This window comes from Taeniopygia guttata, chromosome 3, assembly GCF_048771995.1.
Source record: "Taeniopygia guttata chromosome 3, bTaeGut7.mat, whole genome shotgun sequence".
NCBI lineage: Eukaryota > Metazoa > Chordata > Aves > Passeriformes > Estrildidae > Taeniopygia > Taeniopygia guttata.
The window spans coordinates 63,123,960-63,151,560 of NC_133027.1; the positions used below are offsets into that span (position 1 = coordinate 63,123,960).

General features: G+C 35.5%; 1 protein-coding gene across 7 annotated transcripts in view; it reads right to left on the reverse strand.

Annotated features, from left to right (window-relative positions):
- Positions 1–1,215: 1,215 nt before the first annotated feature.
- ADGRG6 (adhesion G protein-coupled receptor G6) overlaps positions 1,216–27,601 on the reverse strand; it is a 108,271-nt gene continuing 81,885 nt past the window's right edge. For 4 of the 7 annotated variants that reach the window (XM_072927002.1, XM_030268102.4, XM_030268100.4 and 1 more), the window contains 11 exons: positions 25,361–25,501; positions 22,230–22,346; positions 21,136–21,181; positions 19,317–19,423; positions 16,427–16,554; positions 14,822–15,090; positions 13,131–13,245; positions 11,828–12,111; positions 7,882–7,983; positions 5,756–5,908; positions 1,338–1,663 (listed from right to left, as the gene is read on the reverse strand). In XM_072927002.1, the coding sequence (XP_072783103.1) occupies positions 1,485–1,663; positions 5,756–5,908; positions 7,882–7,983; positions 11,828–12,111; positions 13,131–13,245; positions 14,822–15,090; positions 16,427–16,554; positions 19,317–19,423; positions 21,136–21,181; positions 22,230–22,346; positions 25,361–25,501 (1,641 nt within the window). In that variant the 3' untranslated portion in view covers positions 1,338–1,484. Of the gene's footprint in view, positions 1,664–3,716; positions 3,764–4,937; positions 5,486–5,755; positions 5,909–7,881; positions 7,984–11,827; positions 12,112–13,130; positions 13,246–14,821; positions 15,091–16,426; positions 16,555–19,316; positions 19,424–21,135; positions 21,182–22,229; positions 22,347–25,360; positions 25,502–27,601 lie in introns of those variants that run through there. The other 3 variants (XM_030268103.4, XM_030268105.4, XM_030268104.4) reach the window with 3 other exon arrangements.

A 27,601-nucleotide genomic window follows, 5' to 3' on the forward strand; every position in this document is an offset into this window, starting at 1 on the left:
TCTGAATTCAAATAATTAAATATGTGGCTAAAAATATTTTGGTTAAAAAAAGGCATAATTTAAAAAATTAAAACTTCCATTAGGAGACATTCTCCTCTGAATGCAGTGCTTGGAAAAAACTTTTATGTTTCAGCATATGCCTTCAGAAACATGTGCGGCTACAATTTTTATGAAGTTTGTCATGGGGTGAAACACAATTCATGAGGAGAGATGACCTTTTGGCACTCAAGGTCACTTGCTAATATGTCACACATTTATAGAGAGTAAAACAAGTAAGCATTTTATGCTCTTGTCTGTTCTCTGGGCACACCTCCCCCCCCACACCCCAGTGTCATTATGGACACAGTATAGCAATGAGGAATTCCTTAATATTACCTCAATACTATTAAAACTCTGTGCATCCAAAAACCTCAAATCATGTCATTGAACAGGGCAACAGAGGGATACTGATAACATTACGTGCCCAGAAAGATGTTTATTTTTAGTAAACATGTTCCAGATTATCCTAATGTTGCAATGCCATCTGATGGAGGTGTCTATACATACAGTATATGTGAAGTACAGAGACTGACAAAATCATGGATTTACAAATAATTAATCTTGCATTTAAATATTTAAACTTAAGTCTTAGCACCGTCTGTAGGTTTTAGATTGTCTCTTGTATACATTGTAATATTTACGTGTGTTATTATAGAAATATGTGTAGAGAGAGTTCTAGGTACATATTTATATATCTATATATAGTTGAATGTCTTTTTGTTATTTTGTTTTGTGAAAAAAGAACATTAAACATAGACTCGAGATGGAAGACACTACATTTCATACATACCAATCAATAAATGGTGAAACACAACTCTGTGTAAACTGTTTTTCTATGTATATGGATACAAATTTGTCTGCATTTACAACATATGCTGTTTTGGTGACTAAGTCTATCTGATCAGGTCTATTTAGGCAAAAATAGTTTAAAATAGCCCTTTAAGTGGTGCTAGGGCTTTACTCATTTATGAATAAAGAGCACTAGACATTCAAGAAGCAAGAATCTAACAAATGCCATAGGGAAAATCCATATTTTTCAAAACAAAAAGACCATCAGCAAAATGCTCAATAAAAGCTTGCCTATACTGCATGACACGTCTGGTATTTTCTCCAATAGTCAAGACTTCTGTTTGGATTGTATGATTTAAAGTTGCTCTTCAGTCTTAAAAGATATTTACACAGGATTACAATTAGCTGTCCAGGCATCATGCTGGCTGGCACACATTTGAAAACAGCTCAATACCATGGTAAAAAATTGTCGTTTCCCACAACAGTAAAAACTTAAAAAAATCAGTCCTGAAGTGGAAGCTGTTTGTAGGAGAACACTATAAACTGGGAAAAAATAACTGAATGGGTCATACTCTATGACATCCAATATTCTCAATTCCAGGCAAACTTTTTGTATTCCTTTGATTTAAAAATAACCCAGTAAATCAGAAACCCAGTTAGAACTTTGTGCTGCGACTAAATGTGTCAGACATGATGATATTTTTATAGAAGTTGTCCGAGTGAGGATTGCAGTATCCTTTGACTTTGTCAATAACCTGGTGGACAGGGATGATTGATGTCTGTTCTCCATCCTCTTGGGCAAATTTTGAAGATGGGTTGTCAAGAAAAACATTCTCTAAGAGGAGGAAAAAGCAACAAGAAATAGTTAGGGCCTCTTAAGCAAATTCATAGTTTAAAAGATGTATCACTCCCACATTGATATGCCTTCAATTGCTACTACTGCTGAACTAAATTATTGCCCTAAAAGTCAGCAAAAAACTTTTGGGCTTGAGATTGCTTCTTCTAAATTCTTTTGAGATATCTGGTTTTGTGGGCAGACCTTTCAGGTATCTCTTGAAATTATCCCTCTGTTTCTGACTCCTATGACCTTTTAATATATTCATTTATTGCTGATGCTCTGAATTTTACAACTGAAAACATTTCGATAGCACTGGATCTCCATAAATAGCATCTCCACATATTAAAGTACTGTAGAATGACTGTGAAAAGACTTAATTATTTCAACAGTGGATGTTTTGAGCTATGCACAGAAATAATATAATCTGTGCTGAATGTAGCAGAGGCTGTCTTTCATTATAAAGCAGATAACCAGAGCCAAAACTTTGTGCTTGCCTGGCCTCAACTTGTTTTTTCCATAATGTGGAGGGTGCAGGCTGTAGGGAGGAAAAGAAGCAACAACTGGGCCTCCCTTCGGAGTCCACAAGCTAGATGTCAAGGGTGAAGCTGAAAACGTAAAGAAGCAAGGCAATTCCCAGCCAGACTGGGAAAGTCTGCTTTGGTGGCTCACATTAGTGTTGTTCAGAGAATGGTCAGTAGGTAGAGCTAACGTAGTGAGAAATAAGAAGAGAGCTTGTATCTAATTTTCTTAAGTATGCTGTCCTAACCGAGCTCTCTTATCTGTTCCACTGCAGTGAAGCTGGAATTAATTCCCTGAACCTGGGCAAGATCTGTACCACTGCAAGCCAGCAGTAAGGTGGAGCACCCTGGGAAGTAACGTTTTCTACAAGTGACATTTTTGATGGTTGTTTACAAGACCTTGGTGAAGTCATCTCCGAAAATTCCTTGTTAAAGGATCATTTAAGAATTAAGCATACTACTTGAACTTTTATTTCGTTAAGAACTTTTCTTAGAAATAAACCAACTAGAAATAAAAAGAATAGTAACCCGTCCCAGGAAAAGTCATGATATCAAGCCATAAAAGAGCACAAACTGTTGCAAAGGAGAAATGGATTGCAGACAGAGAAATCAAAACAGTTTCACTCGTTAAAACAGAAAAAGGCATGTTGAGGCTTATCAGGATTATTTTTCAAAGCACACAAGAATGTTCATTAATTGCAGTGAGTAACACCATGTCCAATGGTGGAGTACTGAGAGCCTTTCAAATTTATGCATCTACTAACCAATGGCTTCACATCTACATACAGGGTCAAAATCTTGTATCTTTGAAGTGTGAGCTGGATGACCAAATTCTCTGCAGAGATAGTCTTAGCTTCTAATTCACTGAAGGATTACAGAGGGTATTTATGGACTTTCTACAAGTAGTTTGGTTTGGGATTGTAGACAGCTGGGGCACAAGTTGCCGTAGTGACCTTTTTCTTCACCCATGAGGGTTCATCCAATATTTGTGTTGGTGCATTCTGTATTCAAGCAGCAATTCATAGGCTGGCTTTCAGGCATATATAATTAATCACTAAGAATAATTTTGGGTGCTAATGGATATAAAAATCTCAATGTCTAGAAGACTGGTCCAGTAATGGCTGTAGACCCAATATAAATATATTAAATTTTCTGTAATAACTTTGATAAATACTAAACAATATTCTTCAACTCAATCATATTGTTTTTGCTTTTCAATGTATGCTTTGTGTATGGGTGTTTCAAGATAATCTCCTTTACCCAGACTACTGTACACAGGCATTAATGTCAGGACATTAATGTCTGTTTTCTAAAATGGGATGTTCTAAATGCTGTGTGCCCCATGCAGAGTGCAGACACCCATAGTTTGAAGCATGCTTGTCCTTTGATTCCGCATCAGTGATGCAAGATGTAATAGAAATAAGCAGCATTTCTGATTAGCAAAATCCTCTGCGTCAATGAGGACATCATGCAAGAAGCATCCCTCCACCCTGTTCCAACCATGCATTCAACAAAAGCAATTTTCACTTTACCTGTAATGCTCCACCACTGATGAGGAAAGGGCCTTAGAAGACATTATCTACACCACAAACACACGAATGCTTGTGTCAATTCCAGGGAGCACATTATAACTGTATCAACAAGACTTGCCAAGACATGTAGCTATGGCATTCTTTGCCTGCAATTTAGCTAAGTTGGCAAACTGAGAAGTTCAGGTGTATTAACAATCAGAATCTGAATATTATTTTTTATTACTTTTATTATTTTTACACATGAGAAGATATGTCAGTATTTAAAAACCTAGTGTTATCAAAAATTCCCGTGGAGTATCACAGTAAGATGTGTATTTTGGAGAACAAAGTGAAATGTATTAAAATTACAAAAAATAAAAAGAAAACTGCTGTATTCTCTTAATGTCCAAAAAACCTGCATATTAAAAACTTTGATTGCATTAAGAACTGCAATCCTTTTTAGGAATAATTTATGCATGGGATTAAGCTAATAATTTTTGAAGACTATATATGAGCATGTTTCTTTTAACTTTACTACTTCTTTTCTGGAACAGTTTCTTTGTTTTACTTCAAGAACACCTTGCAAAAACTCTACCACTATGTCTTAATTGATAGCCTGATATTAAAGATGCTGTTTGTGGAAGACTGCTGGCAGAAGTGTTCCTGCAGGGAACAGACGAATGAGCAGGGCAGCTGGGCACACTGCACACTGAACCTGACCTGGCAGCAGGGACTGGCAGCCCAGGGAGGCAGGCACTCGCCATGTGCTCCCAGTGCAGTTGTGAATAGCAGCCCTGAGAGCAAGCTCAGGTGCTATCAGTCATCAGGAATTTCTAAGATGCTTCTCATTTTTACTGTATTCAAAACAGATGTACTTCCTGTATGTTCTCAACAAACAATGAAGTTTTAAACCGTTAAAATGCCTGAAACACAATCCCTCGTGCTAATGGATGCACTGAATCTTGGCCAGTGAGAAAACAACAGTGTAATTAATTAAAAAAAATGAGTGTTTGTGCCAAACTGAAGTAGGTAATGATCACAAATTAAAATAATAGAAAGTATTTCCTAGAAACTATGCTATGCATCAAGAAAGGTGAGTGTCCCATCATAAATGAGACACTGGGGGCTTAACGAAAATAATTAATACTTAAGAAACAACATAACTTTCCTTCTAATGAAATCATCTACTTCATATTGAAACATTTTTTCTGATAAATATTTTAAAACAAGTAAACACACCTCTGAGTTAAATATGTGCGTAGATTTTATTTCCACTATATTTATAAAAGAGTATTTATAATAATGCTATGTGACTTTACACAGGACGAAAACATGCACTCACAAAACCAGAGTAACAAAATAAATCTGAACTATATAAGTAAATTTCTGAAATATTATCTCAGATACAACCAAACTTGAAAATCATTCCAGCTGCTCTCTTTCTTTGCTCCCTTAAAGTCTTCTTAAAATGAGCATATTTTTATGTTATGAGTGGAATACAGATGATGCCTTTTATTACATATACCATTGATATATAAATAAATAAGCAGTAGGTATGGCTATTTGTAGAAATGCAAGACAATGCATACTCTGGGAACACAGTATCCATTTCGGAGTAGGCTCCATTTGTCGTTTCACTCACAAATGTTTTACAGTTAGATGAAAGGAGTTTAACCAAGACAATCAGCTGTGGACTTGGACACTGAAGACTTGATTCCTATTTCCAGCTGTACTGCCAGCTTTCATGTTACCTTGGGTGAAGAACGTCATCTCTCTGTGCTTTGGCTACCCTGTGTTTACAATAGGATAATAAGCAAAATTTGCTTTCATCAATCCTATTTCATTTAGTATGGGAACATATGGAGATCAGATCTATATATTGGATGTATTGCACGTTGGGTAATGGTTCTTATTAAACAGTAACATATATTTAAAAAATACTGGCACTATATGAATTGATGACATTTTCTCTCTTTAACCTTGGGGTAGAAACACTTGCTGTGCCTTTAACACAAACCTATGTGCTCACAGATGCACTGAGTTGCAGTGCAAGAACTCACCTGTATGGCTGTTTCGTTTGCAATATGTATTTGTTGTGGATTTTGATTTGGATGTTAGGTAGGTTGAATTGGAGCCGATGGAACTAGAGGATAAGGACTTCCCAAGATTATCGGAACTCTTCTTTATAATATTGGTTGCTGTTTTGCTCCAATCTAAAAATGATTGAGAAGTTTTACATAAATATCTATCATAATAAATGCCTAATTTGTTCATTTATGATTACTTCAAATATCTGATGCATTTCCTAGTATTGCTTACAACAAATACCCCATCCTTTTCCTGTTAGGTATCCTCTTTGGTTCTTAAAAATGATAAAATTATTCCAATTTGATATACTCTACTAAAACAGTTGAAATTAGTGGCTCTAACATTATAACAATTGTTTGTCTGGACAGCAGAACTGCAAATATGACCTGGATTTCCAGAACGCAGAAGAGCAGAGAAGCTCTGTAGCAGTATAGGGATACCAAACTTTCCTGACCTGAAGAGCAGTATCTAAAGGCAATAGGAAAGGGGTAGATAGGATCATTTACAGTGATCTTATGATCTGAGGGTTTGATCTGCTGCTGCTGCTGCAGAGGAAGATACTACATAATAACAGCTAGCTTGTTGTTTAGCATATTGGTGCACATTTTACATAATAAAGTTTATTCAGTAGTTCACATTTAAAGAATTTTGTCCAAACCATTAACACAATAGGCTCCTATGCTGGAACAACTTCCATAATTAAATTAAACAGCTAATACCAATAAACTGACTGAAGAAAACTAGCACTTGAAAACTCATCACAAGTGTCCCAATACCAGTAGAATAAAAGTATCTAACCACTTTTGTACCATACAATTGCATGTAAGTGCAGGAAGTTTCACAAGTTAGTCATCTTGCTGTTATTCACTGTACTTCAATGAAATTCACAAAATGGACGTGAAGTCCAAGTCAAAGACATGTGGGCCACTTTAGTTTTGATTTAAATCAAGACATATACTTCACACAAAATTATTGCTAGAGTGTTTAGGTAAACAAGTTCACATTCGACTTATATTTCACTGTTCTACTTGAAAATAGAACATGAGTTCTGGAGAGAGCAGAGTTCATGCAGATTAAAACCAGCCCATGGAGATAAACTGGTTAATGCCAGACATAATGACATCACATTAACTATACTACTAAAATATTTAAATCCTTCATGATTTTATTTCTACCATATTCATACCCACAAGCTGCCCAACAGCAGCATAAAAAAAAGGAAATAATTTGATCCATCTTGTTTTTCAGTTCAGGAGTTACAGGATAAATCACATGGAAACTGAACATATGAAAAAATTTGGATGTCTGATCAGAATGAATATGATTTTCCTAGTTTGCATTAACCCTTTGAATTGAAATAATTTCTTACTACAAAATGAAAGCTTATTGTAGAAAGCAATGAGCTTATGTCACCTTACACCAGCTGTAGATTTGAACACTGGTCATTGAATAAGAACCATATGAGAAAGATTATGTGGTCCAAATCACTACATCTGACAGCAAAGGAAGAGCCAGTTGCCTGAACAAAGCAGTCTCATGCCATCCAAGATGTCCAAAGGTGCAGGAAACTATAAGTACAGTGGCCCATTGGACTATTTCATGTGTCCAAACCAATGTCTCTCCTTTCACTTTGACTGTTGCAGATGAAGGTGAACTTCAGTTCCAGAACCTAATCTGTTAAAGGATTTTTCTACGTTTCTGAGTCTCCAAAATTCTCTGAATTCAATGGCAAAGGACAGGACAGTTTAAAAAGGCAAAGAAGTAATAAGCAAAAGAAGTAAGTAAGCAAAAGAAGTAATAATATTTCTATGCAACTTTTTAGAATTGCTCCTACATCAGCTTAACAGTACACACAATTAAAAGTCAACATACTTTAATATAGGAGAAAATGAGTAAGACTGGGTTTGGAAAGACAAAGTTTGAATCTCTGGATTATTATTTTTTTAATTTTATTTTTAGGGTCTGATGTGCCTTTCAAAAGCAACATCTATATCTCTGGCTTACCTTGTATTATATTAAAGCAAAATAGCAAGTTTTTTACCTGGACTTCTATAGACAACTGCAGCACCTAAGGAGGGGACTTGTGAACTGTCTTTACCTGAATTGTCTGCCAGTCGGAATCTGCCACAACAGAGGTGTCTCCTCCACTGTTTCTGCACATTTTCTTTCATAGCACAGTGGAATACAAATATAAACAAACCTGTGACAAAAGCAAATAAACACCAAATGAAGCATGTATTTATAAACAGATTAACTGAAATTTGTAATCAGAAGACTATGAAGTACAAACAAAAATATTAATTTTAATATTTTATTATTGTTATGCATGCATCATTTAAGAGGTATGGAAATTAACTAAAGTTTTCCCATCCTCTAGCTGCCATGTAAGTGTCTGGGATATGAGAATACAGATATTAGTATGCCTTTTATTGGCATTGTTGATTTAGCTCAGTGTTCATATTTTTCTTTTTTTTTTGTTTGTTTTTTGTTTTTTGTTTAGAGGAAAACGATTGAAAGGTCTTTGAAGCAAATTACTATTCTGCACTCAACAGGACTGCAAGAGAGAGACTGCAAAATAAATACCAACATTATTATATTAACAAGGAGATATTTTATCTCCTGGATATTTTATCTCCTGTATGTACAGAACTGTGGGCTGTATTCTTTTAAAACCAGACACCTTGTAAATGACACTTAGGGGTATCCTAATATAGTGGATTGAGTGCTGGCCAAATGCTGAAAAAGCACACTTGGATTTTTGTGCATCACATGCATGTACTTGAATGATTATGGAAATGGTAAGAATACGCTAACATGTACTAATTAGGAGTCCAGCTGCTTACTTTGAAAGAAAACAAACAGATTTTCACATGCAATTGTAATAAAAGTGTCTAAGAATGTTTTTTAGGGTTGATTTTTCTCATGGAATTTTGAAGTTTTTATTTTTAAGACAGGAGATAAGCATCCTACTGTGTGATAAGGTAGGTCTTAGCAGAGCATACGATATGTTGTTCACCTATAGATGTACTTTGCAGCTGAATATAGTAGTTGCAAATGCTCCTGAATCTTTTCAGGCTGGCATTGGCTGTGTAATCTTTTGTCGTTCTGTGGCTTAGCCTACTTCTTATTTTACTTGTGCTGTTTGTGAGAGAGCCATTGCATAATTTTATCTTAGATGTGAATAAATGCAACATAATATGGGCAAACATGTTTAAGTGGCTTCTTCTAAAACCATTCCTTTATGATCATCATTAATTGTTCTGTATACTAATGTCTACTATATTTCAGCTGTCATAACACAATGGCAGGGTATAGCTTGGATTATATTTTAGATTATTATAATTATCTTCTCTCCTCCAAACTGCTGAGGTCTAATTTTGCACTAATGCATGTCATTGAACTGGACTTCTATTTGCTTATCAGGCCAGGTTGAGACCTCTGGAATCAGTTAACTTCAAGTAGGGGTTGGGTCATGAGAGACAATCTTTCCAAAGTTTTTCAAAGTTGATGGGGAAAAAAAAAAAGCACATTTTAAAAAAGGCATGACCTTAATGCATCTCAAATGTAAACTCTCTTGGATTATGGTTACTGTATTTGCATTTGGTAAAATATTTTTCTATGTGAGTTTTTTAAAGCACAGAGGAAGTCCAATGCAACCTCTATCAGCTCTTACGGGGCTGGAGATATGAAGTTGATTGTGTCCTGAAGTTCTTCTTAGGGCTCTTACACAGCTTAAAAATTTGGTAAATTAATGCTAAATTAAATTGCAGTGCATGTTCTGAAGATTTAAAAAGAAAATGCATATTCCACAGTAATGCAAAACAAATGTACTGCATTAAGTACTTTGCCTTTGCCCTGTCTGGGCTTGGTCTCCAGATTTTTTTTCTCTGTATTTCATTATTCATTAAGTTTACAATGTGCTTTTAGTAGTACAACTTTGGTTTTGGTTCCCAGAGACAAATCAGATTCTAGGCTTGGTTCTAACTTGGCTCTGACTTGAAAGTATTTGGCTTGTCCAGGCATATATATAAAATGAGCAGCCAAAAAAGAAATGTTCCCATATTTTTTACTCTGAGTGTCAAGGAGAGAGTGTCAAGAATTTCCTTTGTAGATGAAACAGTAAAGTACAGTAACACTAGCAGTTGCTGCAATTTGCTTTTTAATCACCAGTGCACAGAAAACTGCTGCTGGAGGCTGCTGGTACGGCTTGAAATACTACTCATGCAGCTTTCAAAAACATGAGAACAGATGTATTTACCAACATCTCCATAATTAAGCTGCAAATACTGATGAAAGACTTGCTATATTGAAATGCTTTTTGCTGCTAGGGAATGCTTTCTGATACAGATTTGCCCCATTCCATCCCTTACTGCTACATGAACACTGCACCAGTTGTATAGGATTTTAAACATCCTCTTCCTTTATTCTTTAGCTTTGCCTAGCTCTTTCTGCCACAGCAAAAAGTACCTTCAGATAGAAGATTTTTATCTCCAATTGCTTGATCTGACGTGCCTGAGCATAGACTGCATCATCATTGCTACCACAATCCACGAAAATCTCATCACTCTTCTTTCTACATTTACTTTTCATCTTTTTCAGTTTCATCTTCTGACTTAACTGCCTTCCAAATATTCATTGTCCATTAAATTACCCCACTTAGGTGGCATTGGTTAACCTTGTATGCACTCTGCACATACAAGCTTAATTGATTGCACTGGGAATTCTGGTTACAGAGAACTTGTTCAATTTGACCCTTGGCAAGGTTTTCAGAATTTAAGTTTTCTTCATGTTCTTCCCATACTTCTGATCTCTGTAGGCCTGTCTGAATATCTAACACAGATAAAATGCAGTAAATACTTCATTATGCTGCTAGGGGAGTATCAGAATCTAGCCTTTGTGAAAAACAGTCTCTAGTAAGAACAACACATCCAAATATTTTTTGTCGTTTTGCTTAGCATTTTTAAGTTGAAATTGACCCAAACAAAAACCCACAACATGATTCTCTTTCCATAAAATCTCAATAAATCTTTCAGCACAGTAAATACATCTCAACTGTATCAGATAAAATCTGCACAGGGTGATATTAAGTACTTTTTCCGTAAAGAGAAGATATTTTGCTGACCCTAAGAAAATTTCATTTTTATCTCAATATTTGTATTGCATAATACACGCTTCTTCAATGACATTCTTGAATTTGTTTTTTGAGGGTATTTTTGTTGTTTTTTTTTCCCCAGCAGATTTTATTTTTATGTCAATATGTGTGTGACATAACACATGCACTTCTAATGACCTTGGGGTTTTCTCTCCATTACATATTTAGTTGCTCTTTATAGGTGGATAAGGCAAGCACTGGTAGAGAATTTTAAGGAAGTTGAAACATATGCAAATTTTAGCTCTGAGTTGAATTTTTTTAAATGTCAGCTATATCATTCTGTAATTTATAACGATTTGATTACAATTTACAGCATTTTTCAGAAAGATAAACTATGCTGGAAAAGTAAAATATAAAAAAATTGAATAATGGAAAGAAAAATACGCTGACTGTAACAGTCATTGGATTGTTCTTAGGCAAAGAATATCCCATATGTCTCTCCTATCTCTCCACACTGACACAGGACTGAATTTTGTTTTATGAGTTTCTCATGCCTTATATAAAATATTTATGAGTTTTACAGATTCCTTACAGGAATAAAGTAAGGAAAAAGGCTTCCTATATTTGTTATAATCAGTGAAAGGAAACGCTGAATGTCATATAGCGTGTATCTCAACAGAGCACTGCAGAGTGTTAGCCAGGAAGAGCTCTATTTATAATACAGTTAATTTTATGGAAAAATACATTGAAACTGTAATTAATTTACATAAGATATTCAAGTCACATGTAGTTGGTATTACTCTATATAAGGGGAAACTAATGATGGTTAAATATGAAAGGAAAACCTAGAGAGCTTGGATATGAGTTCCCTGGTCCAATCACTGGACATAGTATGCCCCAGAATAGTAACAGATCAAATACTATTCGTTCACAGAACAAAAATTCAGCTTACCTTGCAATGAATTGAAAATTGAGAAGAGGTACAGGAAAGCAAGAGTTAAAGGACCCCAGGCAAAAAATGCAAAGCCCCAGGTCATGCCCAGGAGGAAGGTCAGGCTGACCACACTACGGAGGTTCCTCAGGATCTCTTCCTTCAGGCTCCGATTGGTTCTTTTCCCATTCCTCCCGCAGATTTGCACCATCACCACAATAAACATGGCGACATTCATTAAAAACATAATTCCAAAGTAGCCGGCACAAGTCACGTAAAAGACAACTTCGTTCTTGATCCAGCAACTGTAAAAAAATTAAAATAAAATAAAATAAAGGATCATTCTTGGTTAATGGCAACTATCCTCTAATTAATCATATGAGTAAAGAAAAATGAGCCAATTTCTGATACCACTGATGCAGAAATACAGTATAAAATGAAACATTTGTCCATCTTCTGTTTGGAAAAAGGATGAAGCCCAGAGGCATCTTAAGTGACTATGGCCTACAGAATGAGCATATGAGAAATCTGAGGGCTGTACCAAATTTTATTCAAAACTATAGTTAAAAAAGTGGGAAGTTGTGGGAACTGCAATCCCATCATGAAAAAAATTCAGACTTGGTACAAAACATTTCACTGCTGTCATCTGTGTGAAGCATTGAGTGCTTTAGAAACAGAATGGGAAAACTTGGATCTTCAGCGTCAAAATCTCAAGTTTCTGCCACTGGAGCTGAAGAAGAACTTGAACATGACTGGAGAAGAAGCAGGACTTCTGAGGCAGCCTTTTGACAGTCAGCCATATGAGAGTTCTAACTAATTCCTCTTGTAGCAAATGGCCGGAATGCTCAGCATAATAATATAATAAAATTTTAAAAAATTAAAGTTTTATTTATCATAATGAGGCTTTGCCAGGCAAGGAAAAGAGCACTCACATAAAAATTTTGGCATTTGGAGTTATTATCTGGACATCAAGAGAAGAACATAGAGGACTATTGAACTACATTGGCAAAAGGCTGCTTGATTTACAAAGGAAACTATTTTTATACAAATTCTTTCTTTGCTCTTACCTAGAAAATATACTTTTCATTTAAGACAAACCAAAACAAGTATTTTTATTTTATTTTTATGACAAAGCTTTTGCCAGAGGCATGTTTGTACGTGGCATTGGGTAATGCAGATTTCCCTCCAATTTTTCTAACAGCCTTCTTCACATTACAGATTCTAATAATTCAGAGTTTTGCCTCTTTTTGCTTGTTTAATGCACCATTGACTTTTCCAAAGCAACTATAAATGCTAATTTTAAGAGATCAAAAGAAATACTCACAAGTCATCTCCTCCTTGCCCATTTACATCTCTGCCATATAACTGTTTGCCATAAACATGGCTTGCATTTGTATTAGCACTTGCTAAAACAATTGCTATCACCAGAGCTGGCAAACCTGTAACACAAGAAAACTTGTGAGCTATCAAATCTCATAAAATTTCAAATTCACCATGCTAAGCTGAATTACTGTCTCCATCCCTATTATTTTAGTGCACAGCATCCTGAGAAAATTGCATTGAGAAGGTAGAAGGTAACTATTTTTCAAACAGTACAAATATGTAGAACTATCAAAGCAATTAACAGGCAATAATGAATAAGCCTTGTAATGTTCTGTAAGGTAGAAGTAGTTTAGTATGCGATAAGGAAATTAAAGTAAAATAATAAACTAAAGTAAAATAATATCCCTTAATTACCCAAAGTTAAATTTGCAGCTGCATAGAGGCTCTCATTATATAGTAAAAAGATTAATAAATTATTTAAAAAATGAGATCTACTGGAGGAATGGTATTAGGAATTTTTTGAGGGATTTTTTAATGCTAATGTGAATTCATAAAGTTGTGTAACTGGGGAACATGAACCTAAACCCATAATATCTTCATTGCTTCTCTCAACCACATTATATTATATACACCATATTATATATCTTCTACAGCACTGTACATATTATATGTGGGCCCCTTGCTTCCATAAACCAAACTATGTATTTCTTAATGAAAAAGCAGAGTATTTGGGGAAAATAGACAACTATGCAGAAGAGAACTCTGCAGAAAGGTACAGCTCACACAAAAGAAATGCATGTTTCCTGATACGCCTTATTTACATGTCTTATCCTTGCTATAACAGAACAGATTCAAAGGGGAAGAGGTTAATTTGCTTTTCCGACCACTCAGTCTTCGTCCTCTGCTGAGGTTGCCAAAGAGGATGCTAGTTGCCAATGGAAAGACATCAATTATCAGCTGTACTGAGGTCAGTACTCTAGTCGTAAGGTTAATGGCTTTGCATTGTGTTGTATTATTTCAAACACAATATGCGCATTCAGGGAGAAACCACAGATTCCTGATATAGACAGAAATGAAGAATAAAAGTCTTGCTGCCTGAGCCTTGCAGTTATTTTTCAGTATTACTTTTTCCATTTCTGTCCTGCTGTGTACATTGCTTAGGGCAGCCAGGATCTCTTGGTGGTTTAAACACTGTGCTGAATCTCAGAAAATTTTGGTTGTTTCTGATTACACAGTAGGCTTTGTGTTTGCTGGCAAGAAAATTCAAGCTGGAATTAAAGTTTTTGAAAGTCACTGCAAAACCTCCATAGGCTTTGCAGTAACTGCAAAAGTTTCTGCATTCATTGTGTGACACAGTTCTCCATCTCTGACACGACACTCACATTTCCCCTCTCCCACTCTGGCCTCTTTGGAAAACAAGACCAGTTTATCTGGTCTCTCTGCTTATTCTGGGGCTGGGAGCTGCCCTGGGTGGAGAGTGCCAGTGTATTTACACAGAATCACACGGGGGAACTCAGTGACAGAGAGGGCTGGCTGCATGCCGGCACTGCTGCAGGCTGGGGAAGGAAACCACAGGCTGATATAAATCCTACTCTGTATTTCTGATAGAGAGCTTTTATATAGCAGCATTTACAGAAAGCATTTTATACAGCAGCATACATCCTATGTAAATATTGCATCTACTGAACTCACCCCAGCCAATGATGCAAAACTTCAGTATGTATCGCCGTATATACGTGTTGAACACCTTCACTAAAGCAATGTACATGTGTACAGCTTCCAGTCCCATCCATGTAAAGGTGGCCAGAAGAAAAAAGTGCAAAAGTGCAGCTACAGCTATGCAGAGGCCGTCAATGTCAAAGGATGCAATCCAGCCATCAAGCAAAAAAATCAGGTTAAGAAAGAGCAGGGCTGTGCTCAGATTCATCAAGATTTTGGATGGATAATCTCTTCGTAGCTTCCTAATGAGAGAAACACATGTTCACATTATTAACTTGCTGCAATGACACAAACTACCTACTGCAGCTGGGTTTACCCCTTCACAAAGTCAATAAAAGCACTGGGTTTGTGCAGTAAGACATAGTGGTGTGTATTTCTGTGTGGGACTGCTGAAGGTTTCAGCTGTGTGTGGTAAGGGTAAACTACCAGTTCATTGGGTCCATAATGACCTAATGAGCTGCTGCAATATCTTAACAATGGACATTTCTTATTTAAAAAAACCCAACACCTTTCAAATAAAATATAAACAATATATATTATAATATAAATAAATACAAACTATTTATTTTAAATGAAAACAAAAAAAAATTATAGCTGACCAGAAGGTCCTCTGTGATCTTTATATATATATATATATATATATATATATATATATACATGGCCTTATATGTTAGTTTTTGGAATATATTGTCCAGTGGATGTGGTTTTCTGTTTGTTTTCAAATAGGATCTTAGGAAGACTGAAGAACAAGTAATTTTTTTTAACTGATCTCCACTGAAATGTGGATAATGAAGGGCAGCAAATAATTTCTACCAACTTGAACCAGAACACTATACCATAGGTAATGTAATAGGAATGCAATCATTGAAGATATTTAACACTTGAAAAGTCACTTCTTCAGCCCCCCCTTCCCCCTCCTGTCCCCAGAAAACTATCCTTTAGCAGCTACTATGTCCTATCCTGTTACTGGCAGAATGCTTTCTTTGTGTTGACATGACTTCATTTTCTCTTTTCACTGTTCACAGAACTGTACCACTTCAAAATTTTTGCTTTCTCTTGAGCCATTTTCACATTTCAGCAGGATTTCTGTTGAAATTGTTGCAACACTTCACTATTTATTTTCATTTTATGTCTTTCCGTGTCTTTCTTAAGGGCTATAGAATGTAATTTCTCTAGTTGGAAATTACTCTTTTTAAATTTGGAGTCTGTTATGCTCATGTAGGCAAGTTTTGGTTTGTTTTTATAAAAAGCCTGTTTGACAATTTAAAAATAATATCTATCTGTTCAAAATCTAGAGGATTCTGTCTTACCAGAAGGACAATTTTGATACACATTCCCCTTATTCCCTGGTCTGAGCAGCACAATACATTAGAAACTGGAAGAAGGACTCTGAACTTATGTCTGCTTGAAAAAGTTTCCACTTTACAACACTTTGATGCTGATTTTACAGGTTTGATTTTTTTCAACCATAGACTTCTCCTCCCAGGCAAATAAACCACACTAACCACGTAACTAACTTATTTTATTCTGCACACACAGGTACTTCTTTGTGATGTTCTTCACAGAATTAGTACTTACTCAAACGCAATGTATGTCAGAAGAGTTGCAGCTGAAAATATAGCAGATATTCCACAGCCTATGTAAGTGATAAAGGTCAAGACCTTGGTGTTCTGTGGGTCAATTTGCGTCACGGTTCTCTGAAGGTCCTGTGAGAGAGAAGAAAGAGACATCGGAGACATTTTGCTATGAGCACAGCACTCTTTCTTTCTTTCTTTCAGTCAAGTAAAACTGAAAAGCACTCTAGCAATAGCACTGTAACCTTCACACTGGGGTTCATTTTTAGTGCATGTACTCGGTGTAGAGTTGTTGCACCTCTCACTTCCTTCCCACAGCTCTTCAAAACATTGTGCTTTAAGTATTATAACTACTGGGAACAGCAGATAGAGCCTGATTCTGATCCTTATAATTCAGTACTGGGAATTAAAATGTCCTTCTCTGGAAAAGTCTCCAGTGTCCAAACATTTTAATTCTGTTGCTTGTATACAACTCTTTTCAGAAGATGTAAGATTTAGAAAAATGTAACTTAAAAGTATTCATACTGAAATGTGCAACGTTGTAAGGAATTTCTGGCCTTTTTGTTATTTAAAGTCCATAGGAGTCAATGTAACTAATCATCTACAGGTGAAACCAAGGGCAAGATATTACATTTTGGATTTAGGGTCTGTTTTGACATAAGAACTACACTTTTAAATATAATTTGTCAGAAAAGTAGTGACAAAGACAACAGAAAAAAAAATTCAGAAATGAAGCAGGAACAGTCTATAGATTTTCTTTTTTTTTTTCCTGTCTAACTGTAACTGTCACATGGTTCCATCTGAGAATGAATGTCAGTGTTATTTCCTTTTTTTAAGGACAAGAAAATATGAGAATGTTCAGATTTATATGTGGAGAAAATGTGAGCAAACACTAAAAGATGATTATGTCAATTCTACAGTCATTTTCACTGTTGTCCCTAGCAAACCTAGCCAGCAAAACGAAACATTAAATGCTACAAAACGTTGCATGTTTTGTAGGAAAAGGCAGGAGAAGGTTTTTCTTACTGTCCATACCAGCCTTATATGACAGTTTATTTATACATAAGGAGATTGTTCTTTGGAAATAACTTAGTATATAAATTAAAGTCAGAAGAAATTATTAAAATGCAAAAGCAATTAGAATGGTCAAAACTATGTAAAAATCTATTGGAATGCAGCCCAAATTCAAAGACCTTCTGCCTTATTTTCTACTGCCACTGAAGCATTCAGGGAAGAGAAGGGGCTCATTGAATATATCCTAAAGAAAGCCTTTTCTTAATCCCTTTGGGGATGAAAAGCGGAACAAGACCATAATTTAACTTGCAAGAAGACATAACATTTGCGGCTTTTCCATATCTACGTCTCACATCTCAGCATGATGTGATGAGAGCAGTTCTATTAAGAAGGGTCTGGAAGGCCAAAGCTGAAAAAGTCAGCGTTTGTGGCTCCCTTGTGTGGTTTAAGTCCTATTTGACACTGCCACAAGTTACTTCAAACCCCAGATACTTCCACTTAGGAATTATTCCTGCTGTGACCAGAAGCCAACTGCAGCTATGTTTTACAGGCCAAAGAATGTTAATTTCAGCTGGAAAAAAATGTATCAGCCCATTGTTGAGCATAAACAACGACCTAAAGTTCAGAAAAGATAGCACTGTTCCATTTTTTTGTATTGGGATGTTTTTTCTCTGAAAAACACTTCACAAGTGCAAATTGCTGGAGGCAGCTGAAGGCTGGAGGCTATGCTGCTGAGGCTGAAGTGCCCCATATGGTTCCCTCTTTCATCTCCTGGATAGACACTTCTCTGCCAGCCACCCTGTCTGGAGACTTTGCTTAAGGCTCTGACAGAGTATGGGCTATACGTCCTGTACCCGCGCTCCGTGAGCAGTCCTTTTCCCAGAGAAGGCCTGTAACATAAGGCATCCCCAAAAATGAGTAAAGCCAAGTAAGAAAACAGCCAACATGGGTTTACACATTGTGCAAAAGGTGCCACTTCATAGTTGATGACATTAGATAAATCTTGTCAAGGTTTGCGAACTAGAGTTGCAAGGGACAAGTCAGCCTTTTGACCTAAGGATGAAAGAGAATTTTTGTGCTCCCTTTACTTTTCATCCTCATTACTATTTCTGCTGTCTGGAGGATATTTTTCTTTCCCTGTTTTTCCCTACAACGAGTCTCTTTCCTTTTTGTTCTAAAAGCAGCATTTCTAACTATTTCTCATGCTTTTTTTGTTTTTTTTTTCCTTTTTCCCCTGCAAGCAACTTCTCACTTTCTTAATCTGGAAATTTCAAATAGACTTTCTTATTCACCTTCCTCTTGTTCCACACCTCCTTCCTCTGCTGCAGGTCACTTTTGGCAGTTTATACTGTTAAGGGATATGTCAGAAATCCCCTGAAACTTAGTACTCATTGAGATCACTTTTTTTTTCCCGTCTCTCTAGTGGAAATGGTAGTACTGGGCCTTGTTATATTAGGTTAGATAATATGCTATTTATATAATAATATACTATTTGTATTCTGGCATCACTCAGAAGTCTCAATCTCAGGTCTTTTGTGGCAAAGTATTTTTAAAACATAGAAAAATCTCATGGGTATGTTTTAATTATTTAAAAAATAATATTTAGCAACTTTAAAAGAATTTAATAATGATAATAAAAACAATAATATTCTTCCATTGCTAACTTTATTCATTATCTCGTTCCTGAATCCTTATCATTAATACTTTGTTATGACAAGATAACTCTATGATCTTAAGGGGGAAATCATGTATTATTATTATTATAAATTATATCCAAAAGAAGAATCCAAGTAACAAAAATGAGAGTTGTCTTGACACCAGATAAAAGCTGTGTTCCTGTTCCTGGGAAAGGTAACTTGGTGAGTAGTGAGTTTTCCTACCATTAGGACCCCAAAATGTGTGAGGTGGTTGCATAAGCACACAGTTTCATTTTCATTGGACTCTGCATCCACCTGGCAGCCCGCAGGGTTCCAGCCACCACTGCCACCTGTGGAAATGAAACATGAAAAACTGGTGTCCAACAAACACATGTCAACCTGTCTTTTAGCAGATTTCTCACTTCATCTTGTGCAGATGCAGAAGTGCTTTCTCAAATTGAATGAGCCAGCATTAAAAACAACTGCAAGAGAAGCAAGTGCAAGATTTCCTAGTTTCTGCAAAGAATTTTCCCAGATGAGGAAAATTGGATGGAAATGGATTAGTAGTCCCAGAAATGGATTTTCTGAGCAGAGGCAACAGATGGAGATGTATAATAGAGGCAGGGAGCTTTTTGGTTAGTGAGTAAGATGTAGATCACGCATTAAGACATGCCTTAGTTTTACCCAATAATAAGATGGTTTTAGAACTACTTTTTTTTACCCCTCTGATGTGATGTCTACACCTGCCTGCCTCCCACTCATATATCCTCAGGCACAAGAAAGCTTTTATGGCCCAGGAGCAGAGGGTCCCGCCCTTCCTCTCTGCAGCATGTAATGCAGAAGCTCAGAGTGGGTAATCCCAATGATCTCTGGGGGCCTTACAAAAAAACATGAAGTGAACTATTCCCAACCCACCTCACTTGAAAAGCCATTCTGAAAAACAAGTAGAATGATTTTAGTTTTAAAAATTCAATGTTAAAAAGTAAAATTTGTTTATTTGTTCATTTTTTCCCAGTCAAAATATTAGCTAGTTTTTTGAAATCATTCTTATTCTCTGACTCTTAATGACATTTTTTCTCACAGCTCTTGAAAAAATCCAGTATAATTTGCTCTGTAACTTCAAGACAATGAAACACTCAAATTCAAGACATTCTCTCAAATTACTGTGAAGATGTTCCAAAAACACTTAAAACTATTCTCCACTCAAGCAGCCACTGGGAATGGTTTCCTCCCCTCCCTGTGTGTTTCTCCTTTAATGTGAGTCTTGAGTTCAGCTTCCTAACTAGTTTCCATGATATTTTGCTCATTTTAACGCTCCTGAATTCTCCTCAGTTGCTCTGTCTCTATTTCCTAATTTGAAATACAAATTTGGATGTTAAATTTTATTTCTTGCAAGACTCTGTGTACTGAACCTCTCTATCCAAAATCCTACAGGTCAATCTGTTTCATTGTAAGGAAGAGAAACATCTCAGCAGTGATCTCTGAAACAGAGACATCTGGAAATTCATCTCAGAGAACAACTTTGTGCAAAGGATTAAGAGCCTGAGCAAAACATCACACACGGGTTTGGCAGTAGTGACCATTCTTTGATGAAGAATGGTCTAAAATGTTGCTTTATTAATGTGTGTCTCCATATGTGACCATAAAAGCTTATAATCTGTAACAATCACAATCTTACACCTATATAGCCCAGTTCTTAAAAAAATGAACAGTTAAAAGTATGATTAAGAACCATTCATGTGTCAGAGTAGCATTATCATTTAATTTGCTCATACAGAGAAGAGAAAAACTTCAGATATAAGAAAAAAATGGAAAAACTTAATTGAAAAATTTAAAATGTTAAAAACATTTACATTATAAACAAACTTTAAAAATGACTATATAAAATTTTCTCTTGCAAATAACTGTGCTACCCAGAAGGAATGATACACTTCATCAAGTGGACTTTATTGAATCCTGTAAGGATTGATTTGGAAGCAAAATAGCCAATACTGTGACCTATTTTAAAACTCAGACATATTTATTCCCCTCATGAAAGAAAATACAGTATTTTCAAACTTACCATTTTTGTTCATATCCCAGAAGACACAGGTAGGTTTAGGATCTTCCTAAAAACGGATGTAAAAGTAGACTTTGTAAATCTCTTCAGACATAAATCTCATCAACATTTACAACACATGTTGCAATGCACATATTTTCATTTAACAAGCAGAAGAATCCATATCATTGGATTGTTGAAAATTTCTGTAGTGTCAAGTTAGAGGTTGTTTTCTGCTAGAAAGATGGATTTTTCCAAATTGCAAAACCTAGAGCACTGCTTCTATGTACTGTTCCTTTTGCACATCCTCAGAATAATGAAGTTTTCTTGTTACTGAAGTTATCCACAAATATGATGTCTTTATAGAATCTAAATACTTTTACCTGTTTACCTCCTTAGGGCTTCTCCATGAATCCTCTACATAAAGCTTGAAAATGTACAAATGCCTGCTGAACCCATGTATAGGTTGTTTTTCCTCACCTTAAAATATTCATTGTAATGCAATGCAAGACAAAGTAATTGAACTGTGAAAATGACAAACCAGGTTTTCATTACATAAACAATTTACTTAGGTACTGCATTTTAACGTTTTCTTTAATGTTTCAAGTGCTATTGCCTTTTTTGGATTATATACTGAGAACAGAATCAAGCTCACACATTTTCTAACTGGAACAGTATGTGCCAAAAGGTTGCATTTGGTCTGTATTTCCCTAAATTTACTGTAGTCATCTTTTATTAATGTGTTTCTCTCCATTCCTCTGATGAAAACCACATAACAACAAAATAATTCTGGGAACTATCAACAAAGCAAATAATGCTTAGTCAAATAATTTAAGTAATTATGAAGTTCCAGTGTAATAAATCATGTCCCTGGTCCCTGGTCATGAATATGGTCATCAACAAAGGTTTCACCTACAGTTATCTGCACAGAAATTACTTCTGAGGGGCAGAATCAATGGTCGTGCAGATAAATGTTAAGTCATAAATGGAGTGCAAATGTATGAGGATGGGAGAGATTATTTTATTCAAAATCCATCTATATAAATCAGGCTATAATCTTAGCCTTTATCATATATAATCCGAATTTCTGTCCCTCTGAATAATCAGTCTTGTTTTACCTGAATTTTGGTATGCTTGATTGTAACCTTCACATAATCCTGAAGATCCTGAATGGTTAAGTTTCCAATACTGCATGCTACCACGAAACTGGTCAAATTGGCAGGATTTTCTGCATCCTTCAAGAGATTAAGAAAAATATAATAAGTGCTGACATGACACTTAACATAAAAGCCGGAGTACACATTTTCATTTTTGCAGTGTGCCAGAATAAGTAAGTTGTTAGCATTTCTGTACTTTCGATCGCACAATATAAGAACATTATGTTTATAAAATCAAATTATGGGTTACCCTCATGGAAGCTTCCCTATTTTTCTTGTAGCCATAAACATGCATAGACACAATTATGGAGAGAGGTTAGAAGGCAAACAAAATAATAACTCAAACAATGTGGCAGATAACAACCCATGATATGATTAGCTCATTTCTCTAAACAAGCATGAACGAGCTCACTTATCTTATTGTTGACACTGTCCTTTAGTAAATGCAAAGTCTTTAGAGAATAAACCGTTTTCTGCATACAGTTGTTAACTCATCCTCAATCTTAAAATGAATGACTATGAAGTAGTAAACAAATTCAAAGGTATGTTTCATACTGAAGGGGATAGCATTTTCTGTAAGGTCTTATTTGACAGGAATTCAAATAGAATTCTGACATTATCACTGACCAGTGACAATGCAGGATTTTTAACCTGCAGCTGACAATTTTCCAGAAGAGGCGGTTTCCTTGGAAACTAATTATTTATTGAAATGGAAGTGCATTAGCAATGCTATTTTCTTTTGATAGGCTTATATTGGAACCTGCATATTTAGGTGCCTGGTTGGGAAGCTTGGTCACTGCCTGTGGCAGATCTTAAGTAAAATAAACTCTTCTATTTCACTCACTTTCTCTCTCAAAATCTGGTCTGCCGAACTCCTGAACCCTTGATTCCTTCTGTTTAGGAGTTTTATTAACGTAACAAGACGTCAGGTTTCAGCTCAGCATTGGGCTTGTGAGATCCCACCACTCATGAGAGATACAACAGCTTCCATTATTAGGTGGATATTATCCTGAGAAGAATATTTTATTTCCTAAGAACCATATCCAAGAATTTTCAGAGACAATATTTCAGATTATATTGGAGTTTTGTAGCAAAATTTCCTAAAATCTTAAAAATTTAAGAGGAAAGAAAATGCAAATTTCTAGGCAGTTCTTGAGTGTTCAGACAACAAAAAGTCTCTTGGCTACCACCTGAACATCTGACAAAGCCTATGAAAGTCCTTGGACATATTTCCACAGGTTTCAGTAGATTCTGTCCATAGCAGAAAAGAAAAATGGGACAAAATTGGTTTCTTTAGTGAAGGCAATTTAATATATTCTTATGTGTGCTTTAAAGTCAAATACAGATTACTACTTATTTAGCCATGAGGCTGTGCTCAGCTGAAGTTCAACAGTTCAGGCATAGATGTTTACAGTGAACACACCTGTGTTTGGTGAAGTGAATCCCACCCTGAACAGGTTTTATATAGTCCTCTAAGTAATGGGACCATCTTTAATGAATTACAAGCCAAAACTTACTGGAATTCTCTCAGCTGCAATATAATAACCCACCACCTCCAATGCTGCAAGGCATGTTTCACTGTTACGTTGAGTACTTTTAAGGAAGACAACTAATAGCATTCAGATATTTGTAATTGCACATGGAAGAAATATGAAATGCAATAAAAATAAAATACTCTTATACTAATGGATAAAGTTATTTGGTTTGAGATGGCATGTGGAGTTTATTTGTATGCCTTATTTTAATCCCCTTTTTCTTTAACTTCCTTTATTTTAAGACTTCCTAAAAATGTGAGAATTGCACATTTTTAATTCATTGTGTTAAACACATCACCCATGAAAAGTTTGAAAAACACACAAAAAATGAAAGGCATTTTACATGCGAATTAAGGTGCAATTTTTATGATTTTTGTTTTTCAATGGCTTGTTAAGCACCACTTAGAAATGCATTCTGGCACCATTAAGGGAAACATTCTAACTTCATATGATTTTATGCCATTATAACCAGCCTTCATGTGTATTCTTCTGGGTTTTTTAAAATTAAAGATATTCATCCTGTTTTTTCTCAAAAGTGGGCTTGAAACAAACACAATTTAATATAAAAATACTTTAGGGTGTATTTCAGAAGGCAACTGTGGGTCATGGGTATTTTCTTGCCTAGATTATCTGAAGAATCTGGATACACTGCCAATAAAAACGATAATATAGGGACAATACAATACTACGGATTTCTGCGGATGCACAAGAGCCAAAGGTCACTTGAAATACTGATGGGAAAACAAACTCAAGTCTTCTGAGACACATTCTACAGTTCACCATGAAACAATGTTTCCTTCTTAATTAACTCTTTTTTTTTTTTTTTTCCCATATAAGTGTGGTTTTGGTTTTCTTTTTCCAAGCTGCAAACTCTTCCTAATATTTTTGGCACCTACCATGCAGGAACTATTTACAATTACCATTTGATAAGACCCAAAAAATAAAACATCAAATTTACCCGAGCATGTTTAGGTTTCAGGTACAAGCATTGTTCTTCTTATTCCAATTAAAATATGGTATGCTTATGAGAACACAGGTGTAAAGAATATAGTGTATATATTTGAACAAAAGTTCTCTGGCTGCTAACCATCAGCCCAGGGTTTCCAAATGAATATAAAACAGTCAGCTGGATATGACTGCTAACCAGCTCTTAAAAGGACAGGATTTGGCAGTGTAATATGACAAATTACCTCCTGACATAGAAGAACCTGGCTCCACTAAAAATCAAGGACTTATATTAATGAATTTTAACAGAATTAAAGGCTTTTTTAAAGGGCTTTTGCTGCTTTCCTCTGATTTTAAGCAGTTGGGATACAGTTTTGCATAGATTACCCTGAGAAAAAGTTTATTTCACATGTGAGAGGAATTTGCAATTAAACCACTGACTTCAACACAATTTGGGCACTTCAACTATTTTGCTGCTCTGAACATAAGACTGTCTTTAGTGCCTACATTTGCTGTCATATTTTAATTCCTGTAACTCATGAAACAGGAAACTTTAAGCAGCTGGCTTTGATTTACTCTATCTGAAATTACTTCAAGCACATCAATGCTTACCTGAAAAAGACCATTTTTATTGAAGAAAGTAAACTGAGCCCTGGATATAACTTCAAACTCATCTTGACTTAAATTCTTCAGTAAACTTGGTGGCAGAACAACAGAAGCGATGGCACTTGTCTGATCCTTGTCAAAATCTATCTGTTAAATAAAAACAACAGGAGAACATGTTAAAATTATAATAAAGAAAACACCTGTTGTCCACAACTGGGATCACACTCTTAAACAGAAATATCTAGATATGGGACTAGAAACAAACAACAGTAAAATTCCTTGTGCCTATGTAAGAGTTGATACAATAAATAAATTTTTTAAAGGCTAGGGAGGTTTCCCACTTTTCCAGCATGAGATCAGCCTTCTGCTACAAAAAGATATTAGATAAAACCAACAAAGAAGCAAACTCCTCCACTGCTATAATGATGATTTGGAAATAATGAGAGGGTAATTATGACAGCCATAACCATTTTCAGTAATATTCAAGATACTTTTCCTCATAGCAAACAATGTTGAGAATTAAAATATATGCTCTGAATCTTTCTTTGTTAAATTGTATTAGTTGACTTGATCTGCACATCTGAAATAATTCTTTTATGAGCCTTTATAGTTTCTCTGGAAAGGAGATTTGAAAATTATTAGTGTCGCTTTTCTGTATTTATTGTGCTATGCACCACAAAAGGGACACTTTCTGACATCCTATCAATTTAATCTTTATTCTCAATGTATCAGAAATCTAAAAGACCTCTGTGGCCCAGGAATATAACAAGTGAGTATGAAATAAAAGAGGATGCAACCCTGCATTTTATTAGCAATTCTATGACCGATCACTTTCCTGCCGTGGACTACTCAAGGTGTGCCACCATATCCATTGAAGGAAGGGGAGCAAACCACAGTGGCTCACAGTGACTCTACAGTAAAAGCACTTCAGAATTTTACTGTGAGATATGGAAACTTCCACTACCGACTTCCCCAGAGGCATCCTGGCCATGTACTTATGCCTCTCATGGACAATTGTGTCATTCTAAAAGCACCAGTATCTAATAGAAAGTTAAAAGTCATAGGCTATTGACAGATTTTTCACCCTTGGAAATCAGTAAGAAGTAGCTCACTGACATCTCCTGACAGGGATAAATGTAGTTCAAAACCAAGTTTCAGAGCTTGATTCTGCCACAGTAAACAGAAAGTGTGTATGTGATAAAGATGTCCCATTAGGCACTGTCTGCAAATAGAGAAGAAGAGGCTTCCCCAAAGAAGCATGGATATATTACAGGAACAATTTAATAATATGAATCACCAAAACCTTAGTCAAAGGTTTGGCAAGAAACATAGACACAGGGGACTGAAATAGAATCTTTCCAAATTGACATGGATAAATTTGCTTGGTATCTACTTTAAGAAAAAAACACAAGAAAAAAAATCTGGAAACATTCTGACATACAGCTTGAAGAGTTTAATGTTCCCTGATGAGCCTAGGATAGATCATCACATCACTGGTGAAAAATGAGGGCTTTCACAAGGGAATCTCCCTTCAGCGGGGATAGAAAGTATCTTTCTGACAGGCATGGAAAATATAAACAGTGCCCACAGCTGCTACAACTTTCCTGGTAGGAAGGATGCTAAGTATTCTCAATCAGCTGCTGGAAATCTGAAAGTTTGAGAAGAAGCTCATGTTCCAATAGGAACATTATAAATAATTTGACCAAGTTTGGATTTTGTGATTATTTAGACAGTGCTGTAATAAATGATTCCTGGACGAGAAAATTCCTGGATGTCCTCAAGCCACAGATGGTAATTCCTGTTCTATGTATGATCATCTAAAACCTGGCTTCAGAATTTTCCTTTCCTCTTTCCATAAATAAAGGAAGAAAACTGCAGGAGAAACATTCCTTTGATAACAAAGAACTATTCAGCTTCACAAACAGCTATTGAGCTTCATTAATATGAGAGCTAAAGAAAAGTAGATTTACAATCACCAAAAATTTCTGATAAAATTGAGTGAAAGGAATTTTATCTAAAATATCTAGGAATATAAATATATGAAAACTCAAGTACATTCAATCTATTTTTTATCTATTTAAACAATCATTTGAGTTTTGATCCAAAGTCTATATATATTCACAAGTCCTAAAACTTACTATATTACTACTACTTTTTCTAGGAAGTAGACGTTTTTCTTCATTATTGTTTTGATTTTTACAGTATATAGTACCTTATAAAGTAATCAAACATTTATTAGGATTGTTG